The sequence below is a fragment of the Parasteatoda tepidariorum genome, chromosome 10 (genome assembly GCF_043381705.1).
Source record: "Parasteatoda tepidariorum isolate YZ-2023 chromosome 10, CAS_Ptep_4.0, whole genome shotgun sequence".
Classification (NCBI taxonomy): domain Eukaryota; kingdom Metazoa; phylum Arthropoda; class Arachnida; order Araneae; family Theridiidae; genus Parasteatoda; species Parasteatoda tepidariorum.
Genome location: NC_092213.1, coordinates 78,469,609 through 78,480,426, shown reverse-complemented (window position 1 = coordinate 78,480,426; position 10,818 = coordinate 78,469,609). Strand labels below are relative to the sequence as shown.

At 29.6% G+C, this 10,818-nt stretch overlaps 1 protein-coding gene across 1 annotated transcript in view; it reads left to right on the top strand.

The window, feature by feature from the left end:
- The window catches only part of LOC107457052 (uncharacterized), a 66,125-nt gene extending 57,132 nt beyond the window's left edge, over nucleotides 1–8,993 (top strand). The window contains exons 4-5 of the mRNA XM_016075094.3: nucleotides 921–1,081; nucleotides 2,717–8,993. Of these exons, the coding sequence (XP_015930580.1) occupies nucleotides 921–1,081; nucleotides 2,717–3,180 (625 nt within the window). The 3' untranslated portion in view covers nucleotides 3,181–8,993. The remainder of the gene's footprint in view (nucleotides 1–920; nucleotides 1,082–2,716) is intronic.
- The last annotated feature ends 1,825 nt before the right edge of the window (nucleotides 8,994–10,818 follow it).

Sequence of the window (10,818 nt, the reverse complement as noted above, 5' to 3'; positions counted from 1 at the left end):
ATTTTAACACTTTACCGACCGGCCGTCGATTAATCGACGTTTTGTTCTCAGCGCTTACCGACCGGTCGTCGATTAATCGACGTTTTGTTCTCATCGTATACCGACCGGCCGTAGATTATTCAGCGTTTGCTCCCCAGCGCTTACCGACCGGTCGTCGATTAATCGACTTTTGACCGATCTGTGGTGACTACGTTTTCCACCAATTCAGCATGCCCTGAAAAAAATTCAGCTGTCGTTTTCTCGAGTGCAGCTGGGTGCGACCAGATTTTCCTGCGAAAAGAGTCGGGATTTTTCATCGTGCAGCTGGGTGCGACTAGATTTTCCTGCGAGGAAAGTCGGGATTTTTTCATCGATATGAAGGCAGGGATGCCAACTGCTCCGCTTTCTGGAAAAGTTCTAATAAAGTGGTAGCAAAATATTTTGTAAGATTAGTTAAAGAAAGATAGTTACGCCTACTTTTTAATACAGTAACCAGTATATTGATGATTTAACGTTGCATTTTATATCATATTTGTAATTTTTGATATTTAGTGGTGAAGTCCGCGCGTCAGTCTAGGCCGAAACCGAGCCGGTGTCTCGGACGATCTGCAGCTGAACGGGCGGTGAAAGGGCATAGTATGTTCGAACCGCTACCGGTCGGTAAAGTGTTAATATATGAGCTTAATTTTTTTTAAAGAATAGAGAGAATGTCAAAAAGATTATAAATTAAGTTTATAAATGCAACGAATATGTAGAAAACATAAATTTTACTACTACTTTAAATATAAAAATAAAATTTTAAGCCAAATGCGTAAAAGTTGGCAGGTATGGCTGATCCTTTATACGCAATAAAACTGTACAATTGCATTTTATATTAAACCTTCAGTGCTGTTCGTAATCTGTTAAGCAACTGCATTATTTAACTTTAATCTCACTAATAGGTATCGGGTGGTGTATGATATTCCGAGAGAGCAAAGATCACTTATACTGGAGAGGCTACAACCGGGTACAGAGTATCAATTGCACATAGTGGCATTCGATCTCTCCGAAAATCCTACCAACATCAGTGGCAAGGTACACTTCGTATCCCCTGATGTTACACGTAAGTTTTAGCTTGGGATCAAAAACTCCGTATTATTTAATTGAATTAAAATGGATCCGTAGTATTTATTTTATATTGTTTGAATTTTATTATTCAATACTATGTTTGTACATTAATAAATGATCAAATAAATAAATACAACGGATATATTTTAATTAAAAAATTAAACGTAAGCAATTATTTTTATAAAAAGTTTACTCAAAACCTTTGTGATAATGAAACATTTTTTTTGCTACCACTTTTTTTTAAGTGTACTTTAACCCGAATGCATAATGCATTGATAACTACTATTTGTTATAAATGTCACAGGGATGCCAACTTGCTCCGTGTTGTAAAATAGTATTTTCTAGTGATATAGCGAAGTATAAGTTAAATTTAGTTTAGTATTTTTCATTTTAAGCAATTTTTTCACCACTAAATATCAAAAATTAAAAGTATCATATAAAACGCAACGTGTTAAAGCATTAATCTACTGGTTACTAAATTAAAAGAAAAACGTAACTATCCTTCTCTAATGAATTTTAAGATATAATTCGCTACCACTTTATTAAACTATTCCAGAAAGCGGAGCAGTTGGCATCCCTGATGACAAAGAATTTAGTATGAAAGTTAGTTAAGGTAAATAATCAACTGAAAAAATTTTCAATCATCCTTAATCCTTTGATTCAGAATGTTTATTAAACATACTGTTTGGCATTTTTTATTAATTTAGTGGAAAATATATTTAAAATTTTAATAATTTCTGCTTATGAATCACCGGTATCCTTTTCTGCATTAGAGATAAAAATCTTTCACACACGGCTCACTTCAAAGCAATAATTTTCAAAATCTGCAGTTATTTAGATAATAAAAAAAAATCGTGATTCATCATTAAAATTTCTATAATTTACAAAACCATTTATTGATAAATTTTTGAATAGAAATGTAAAAAAAATTATAACTACTTTTTTTGCATTTTATATTTTAGTAACATTAAGTATATTTTTTTGCTTGTAATTCGATGGTGCAAAACATATATAAAAGGGACACCGGTATTCCATCTGTGTCAAAGAGTTAATCAAAAACTTACTACCAGTTTTGAATTTGGCTGGTTTTCTTCAAGCAGAATTCTATAATATATTAAGCCTAAGAGTGGCACTTTGGAGCTACTTCAAAGCATGTTTTACTGACTGAAAAAAAAGGTTAAAACTTAGACAGTGAGAACGTAAATTTGATAAAGTGAATCTTTTTTTCCAATTTTCAAAATTTAAGAAAAACTGCTCAGTTTTGAAGCTATTTTTAAGCAATTATTGTATGTGTTGAATGAATTTTATGTAATTAGTAACAGTTAAAAATTTGAATTCCATTATGCATATCACAGTTTGTTCCTCATGATTATTATTTCTAACTTCCGAGCTCTGTATGAACTAAGGTGAGTCAAATCGAAGATGCTGGCAAGTCGCTAGAGACACCTGTAAATAAATAGTTATAGATTACAGTTTTATACAATATATCGGTTCTATCATTACCGCAAAATGTGACCTCACTGATTACAGTAAAAAAAAATGGCACTTGAAAGTATGAAATCGGTATAATAATTAGAACACTTGTATGTTATTTTTTAATAACAATATATGGACTGTTATATATTTACAGAAAATGATAACTGGAATCAAAAAGCACACATGGAAGCTAAATCTTCTACTCCATTCACATTTCGAGAAGAAGAAGTGGTCATCATAGTGCTTGTACTAGCAGTCTGGGTATTCGTCATAGTACTTTTCTTCAACAAGTGGGGAAAAATCCGCATGCTGGAACCCTATCAACCACAGTACCACTCGCATCCGGTTATAGCTAAACCCACTCGATTGCCACTCAATGATGCTTTGGCTCCTCTTGAACGATTCAACATGGAATTTGGCACAGCATCTACTCCGTACTACATCAACAGGATGCGATCCAGGCAAAATTCGGTGTTTGTTGGCAGTCCTTATAGAAGTAGAAGCGGCTCCATGCTTTCAGAACCTCGAATGCCACGAAAAGTAAAAAGTGCTGAGGACATTAAATCATTAGTAATTCAGGTTGGTGATAGGAATTTTCAGCAGCCTACGGCCCTTTGAATAAAGTTCTAGAGCACTTTTTGCCACCATAACATATGCCAACAAACACAAGAAGAAAAAAACATGTTAATTTGATGGTACAAACCGGTTCCAACGGATTCTATCACAAGTGCAAATTGTTGATAGTATTGCGCAAACATCGTTGCTCCACATTTGTGGTGGTAAATGTACTTGTGTGTTTTTTAATGAATCCGGAACCTGTTATAATCAGCAAAAAAAGGAAGGAAAAGTAGCAAAATGAGGTATCTAAGGAGGTATCAGTGCAAAAAGGAGGCAGTTTCGGTATCCTTTTCTGCACCAAGCACTTCAAAATGAATTTATCAACACATTTTATAACAATTTTCACTGCATTGTAACTGTAAACGGATTGTTTAAATTTCAGAGTCAATTTTCATCTATAAAGTTTTAAATGAATATAATTGTTAGAAGTTTTCCAGAAGGTTATTGATATTTACTATCTTATATAATACTGTATATGAGAGCAATGAACAATGTTATTTACCACTGATCTGGAGAAATTCAAAGTAAAGTTCAAGTTATTTGACATAGAGGTTTTTGACTTTACGCCCAGGTTCTAGTTTTAACCATTTCGAAATGGTTAAAGCTTGAGTCTGTAGTTTTCGACTTTTGATAGACTCTAGTCTTGCTTACCTTGTGAAACTACACATTGTTATAGGATAACGGTCCAAATAATGTATTTTCCATTTATTACACAGCAATGTTTAAGTAGTTTCGTATAAATATATCATGTACATATACTTAAGTGAAAAATTGTTTTATTGGAAGTGGACACTATATATACATATATATTCACTATATTTTATATTCTTAATCAAGTATTGTTCTTTGATTAAATTTAAACACAAAACTTTACATTCAGAAGATATTAATTTCTTAAAAGTATAAAAAAGAAGCAATTTTTACACCATGTTCCAAAAAATGCATTATGCCTGCTAAAAGTGAAATGCCTTCCACTTATTAAGAAAAAAAACTTTTTTAACATTTTAATCCAGATAGGCTACTATTTTTAAACAAATTTTGCAATCTATACCTTGAGTTGGGATAATTAATAATATTCCAAGTCAAAGATTCAGTGCCATTAAAGCTAAAGAGACTTAAAAGTGATGAAATTTTGTCAAACCAGTTTTTGAAATTTTAACCATAAAACAACATCGGAAGATCGAGATCTGAATAAGAAAAATACTCGGTGGCGTAGATCAAATTCGAAATATCAGCAAATAAATTTAAAATAAGGAGAGAAAAAAACATATAAGTATATTTAAAAACTTCACGATTTTGGTCTTCATTAGGCTGCTTTAAGAGCCTTTTGTTTAACTATATCACACACAACCATCACGTAGTAGAATTTGGTGTAGTAAATTACAGAAATCCACCGACCCATAATAACTCATTTTGACTTGATACGGCGGCACAGCTGCCAACTTGTTTGCTGGAAAAGTTTTTACAAAAAGGTTGTAAAATAAAAATTAGAATAGGAAGATTTTTTAAAAATATTAGCAAGCTACTCAACTCCAAAGAGCATATTTGCGTAACTAATAGATACATCTTTGAATTTGTTAATCTATCATGTGGATAAAATATTTTTTGTGAAATTTCAAAAATCAAGACATCAATCAGATTTAAGATCAGTTGTCTCCATTCAATGTAATTGCAGTTATTGTTTTCAATCGCTAAATGTAATCAAAGTTACTCGGTTTTGATTTTCCTTATTCATTTGTATATTAAAATGATCGTTTTCTTCGCTTATTACATTATTTAATGTTATCAGTGATTTTATCTACTTTTTGATACAAGCTACATAAAAATACGTTATAAAAGAAGTTTTTTTTTAGCTAATCGTGTATGTTGGAAGCAGTTCGCCTTTATAAGTGCTTCTGTGCTTAACCCAGGATTACTATAAAAGGATAAAAGTCAAGCTCTTGAAAATAAATTCTACTACAGTGAAACCACTCGGGAGCTACCACTTTCCACTCTACAGTGAAATAGTCGTTGATATAGGTAGATCGTTCTTACAGATTACCTGCGGTGTCTTCAAAATTGCTATTGGAGGTTCATGATTTTTCGCTAACGAATTTATTTTTAGTCAGTGTTATTTTCTTAGTATAGAAATGCCACTTCTGTTGGCGTCATGAAAAGATAGATTTGTGAATTAAAATTTAGCGTCTCTAAATTGATCCCTTTTGATATAATTATGTGCAAAAACAAATTTACCAATTATGAACGGTAAAGCTATTTTAAAGAAATAAACAATTTTGTCTTTTTGTTTAAGTTTGCATTTAATTTTATATCAGTTAGCTTTAAAAGATGAGCAGAGGCTCGTTTGAGATGCTTGTTTATTTCTAAAAGAACTTTTTTAATTTAACATTCAACTCCAAAAGTAAATCACCGTTTTTAGTGCACTATGACAAAGAACTCTCTAAAGAAGAGCCTCACACAAATATTTAGAATACATTTTGACCTACTTATTTGTTTTGTTAAATAGTTTGTTTTGAATTTTTTCGTGTTTCCTTATTTGACCTTTTTTGCATTTGGTGCAGATGTTTGACCTATCGCTGGGAGAGGTTTTAATGTTTTCTCTTAAAGATTTTCTTCAATACAAAATTAATGGAATAAAATTCCGTGTGTGGTCCTAAATAGAGGTGGTCTTTTCTCGAGGTTTCACTGCATCAAATTGTTTTTGGTGTTTACGGGATTAAAATGGTGACTATGGATATTATAAATTTTTGAAATAAGATGCGAAAAGTCATCAATTTCGGAAGTATGGCAGCTAAGAATTTTTGTGTAGGAGATAGAAAATTTATACTTTGCTATTAAAAATAATTACATAATTTGCCATTACTATAAATTGACATAAAAGTATTGGGTCTTAAACTAAAGTTAATAGTTATTTTTCCTCTCTCTATCCGACATCGCAAAGAGTAATTTTTAATGCTAGCGTCCTTGAATAAACAATTTTTAAAGAGAAATTGTTGGAGGAATTCTTTTTTTTTCAATTTGCGATAAGCTTAACAGTGAGAAAGATTAAAGTTCAGTCTATCTTAATCGATTCTGCCACTTTGGAAGATAGATGGTTTTATTATTGATGGTTACAGATTGCTCAGCAAAAGAGTTATTTCGATATTATTCAGGTTTTAATTTTCGATCTGTTGACATTTTTCTTCTTCTTCATGTTAGCACTTTTTTTAACCATTTAAAAATTAATTAAAATATTTTGCAGTGTTTATTTTTTAACATTTTATACCTTTTTGAAACTAAATATATAAAATGTACTCAATAAATCTAGGTTTTTTATAATACTAGTTAAAAAAATTTGAGGACAGCAATTTTTCTGCAAATGAAAATCGCTGAAGGCTTTTTTAATGTAATGTATATTTAAATGTTTTTCTAAAGATTTATGTACTTCAGTATTAAATACTATAATAAATTAGATAAAGACTATTATAAATAAATTTAAAAATTGTGAGCTTCACTTTTTTAGTGTGCTACATTCTTGCCACATTTGTTCAATTTTTAAGTATTTTAAATTTGTAAAGCAAAACTACATGCATTTTAAACCATTTACTAAATACTATTTATTCAGTATAACTTGCTTCTTATACAAAAATAAATTAAATTTAGGAAACATCAAAAGATTGTGCAATTATGTAATTGTAAGATAATTGATTCTGCATCGTTGATTTCATATAGCAACCACTTAATATTGATGTATTTGGATACCTCAATTCCATATGTTTTTAATAAATTGAACACATATAAAAGTATTTTATCGTTATCGGAAATATATTTCTATACAACATTTGAAGTTGATGTAAAAAAAAAAACATTTTTCCAGTGGTAGTAAACTACAACAGAAATTTTTAAGACAAATTGATTTTTTACTTTTTTGTCAGAGCTTAAAAATATGAACTTCTGTTTATCTAATCTTTCCTGTATGTATTTAAACTATTTATATGTAGTGGTGTTTTTTTTATTTAATAAAATATTAATACACTACTATTGCTACCACTAGGGAAAATACTTTCTGAGATAAGAAATACTTTCTTCTCAAAATACCATTTTTTCGTTCATGTGAAAGGTTTGGGGTAAATATCGATATGCCTTATAAATATTATTTTTCTCGGGTATATAGTAAACAAATTAAATATGATATTTGGAACTGTTGAAACTGAAATGTAGTTGGAATTGCAGTTTCTCAAAAAATGATTGTTTGAGCATTAAAAATATATTTGTATTGTTTGTCAATAAAAAAAAGTATTGGCATGCTATAAGTATATATTATTTAAAAATTTGATGAAACATGAATTTTCGAAAATTCCGAAATTTCGAAATCAATAGTAACTATTTAAGTAAAAAATTCATAAAATGGTTACAATTTAGCATAAACCATCAAATGGTGAAGATTTGATTTAAATAGGTTAACAATTACTTTCGGTCGAATTTTTTCAAACAGCATTGATTCAAATAACTAAAGTTAAATGTAAATAAAAATATTCAAGAGTCAGTTTCATTAAACATTAATTAATCATGGTTTTTTCATTAAACTAAAAGTAGAGCTTTTGAACACAATACTATTAAACATGGACTAATAATAAAAATAGCTACTTATCTTTGGAGTCTCCTTAGATTAATCAATTAGTTGAACTCTTTTGGATAATCCCTTTTTCAGATGTGTATATTTAAAAATAAAAAACCTCCAAACAAAGTTTAAGAAAAGTAAAGTTTATTGATTAGAAAACATTCTTAAGAAAACAGAATTCAATGAAATGTTTACAAGTGTTAAAGAAATAAAAATGACTTTAAAAATAGTTACTGCTTAGTTACAAGAACTTTTATTATGATGTCTGATAAAAAAAAGCTGTAAAAATTCTTTAATAGAATACTTTGCTAAATTTCAGTTTCGGGTTTGAGATTTTGTTTTAAATCTGTATTATGAGACAACATTTGCTAGCTAAACAGTTGAAGAAACCTGAACTTAATTTTAAACATTATTTTTGTTTATTCTTGAATAAAGTTTGAAACGGTCTGGAAAAAAATTAAAAAGTGGTGTCTAATGTTAACGTGTTAATATTTCCCTGTTAAAGAGTTTTAATTTCACACATTAAACTTTCATTTCGAAACTTAGTCCTCCAGGTATATTTTACTTAATTTTCATATTATTTTTAGTAGTTACAATATCGTAAAATCAGGTTTGCTACGAGCTAAGAAAGATGGTTGCTAAGTTTCTGCAGAGTTATTAAATAATTTAGCTTCCTTTTACGCATTGTTAAATATTACCAAGATTTTTATACAGTATTCTATGTTTCTTTAAATTGAATTATGTTTTTGGTCTACACGTAGAATTTCAAACATCTATATCTTGCTCAATTTATTTAAATAAAAAAAAACAGCTAACTCGAAGTAACCATTTAAAATTGTTTCGAGTCTTCTAAATTTGTCTACCGCTTCTATTTTTTTTCTTCAAAAAGTGGCAATCCTGTTTAAAAACGGGATTGCTACTTTCTTAAAATATACTGTATTGCATATTGTATTGCTATATTAACTGCTGTATTGAATTAACATACAATACAGAATTTAGATATCAAAGAAATTTCTATTACTGATTGTAACAAATGCATAATTTTTGTCAAATTTTACAAGTTTACCTTGGGAAATTATCTTTGTAAGATGTATAATTATTATACATTAAAATGTTGTGCATATCATGTAGAACTATTTTGACTTTATATTTTTCTTACAAAACACTGTGAGAAATTTATGTAATAATCTTTATTAAACAGCATTTTCTTCAACAATATCAGTGTCATTAATAACATTAATTGCTTTATTTTATTGTTTCTTTTTATCCCTTTTTTAAGGTAGAAAATATCAAAGAACATTATGGAAAAATTCTCCTTATGATAACATATATGTAACTCTCTATGGAAGCCCTAGTAAAAACGAACTAGTATTAAGAATTGAAAAAGTCAATGGCATTTGTACGATTCTGTAAAATCGCTAGAAGCAATAATAATTGAAAGGTTAATGCATAACAATTTATGTAAGACTCTAAAAAATAACTAGAAAAAACGAACTAGTATTAACTATAAGGAAGATCAATGGCATGATAGTTTACGTAAGACTCTGTAAAATCTGAAGTAAAAACGGAAAAGCATTAAGAATAAAAAAAGTCGATGACTAACAATTTATGAAAGACTAAAAATTTGCTGTCAAAAACGAACTAGCAGGAAGATTAATGGCATGACAATTTATATAAGACTCAGCAAAATATCTAGTCAAAACGAACTAGCACTAACAATCAAAAAGGTCGATGGCTAATAATTTATGTAAGACTAAAAAATTAGACCAATGGCATGACAATTTACATAAGACTCAGCAAAATATCTAGTCAAAACGAACTAGCACTTACAATTGAAAAGGTCGATAGCTAACCATTTATGTAAGACTCTAAAAAATCGCTCGTAAAAGCGAACTAGCATTAACAATTTGGAAGGTCAATAGCATGACAATAAAGGTGATTGCTGAATTGTTTTTTGTCTAGTCAGATCAAAACAGTGTTTTAAAATAACCAAGCTGATGCCCATCAATTTGAAGTTGATCAAATTACGCACCTAGCTTGCACTGAACATAGTACTGACGTAAAATATACTCAGTGTTAGACGAATCATGGGTTAGAGTCCCTTTTTCATCATGCTAACCAAGGGAGGTTTTCGTGGTTTGCCTCTCTATGTAACACAAATGTGGGTTAGTTTCATCTAAAAGGTTTCCTCGCAGGCAAATTTCTCCCAATATTTAATCCAGAAGTTGCCTCGTATGCAGGAGTGGGTTTAAAATTACAAGGTTATGGAGTTGAACATTGGTAGATATAAACCTAAAAAAAATTGGGTCCGTTGTTGGACGATGGTCATAAAATAAAATAAAATCTAAAGGGGCTTCGTAATCATCATAACGGTGTTTGAACCTCAATACTGTCTCGGTTCGTCATAATGTATAGCAATTTCTAATAAATATTTAAAATTCTTGATAAGCAAAATATTATTGCTTCACTATTATTCGGAAAAATTGTCCCTGTAAAGATAAAAGCAAATATATATAAAAAATTCTGAACACAGATGTTATTTTAAAATGTGATGAAATTTATCTGGTGACTGCAATATTATTAACACTTTATGAGATGGGTAAAAATAAAATTGAAAGTTTATATAGGTACTTAAAACGTATATTAGTGAAACTTACTTCTGACACAAACTGAATTTTATTTCTTATGAGTGTTTCATAAAATTATAATCCCGGATATTAACTTCCATATGTTTTTTTTCACATTCATTTATGTATCCAATATCTATAAAAATGTCTTCCATACATTATACTGAATCTTAGAGAACGTTACATTTTCTGTTATTATATTGGATGTACATTCAAAATATTATTCAAAGAAATAAAACTATATACATTATGATAAGAGAGTGTGATAAATGTGTAATCTAATTTAAATATTGTGATTAGCGATATTCTTAGCTTGCAAATCAGATTAACACTTGATAGGCAGATTTATCCATTTATATTTTGATCTTTGGTTAGCACGTTCACTCCGGGAAAAGTGAAAATACTGGTACGGGA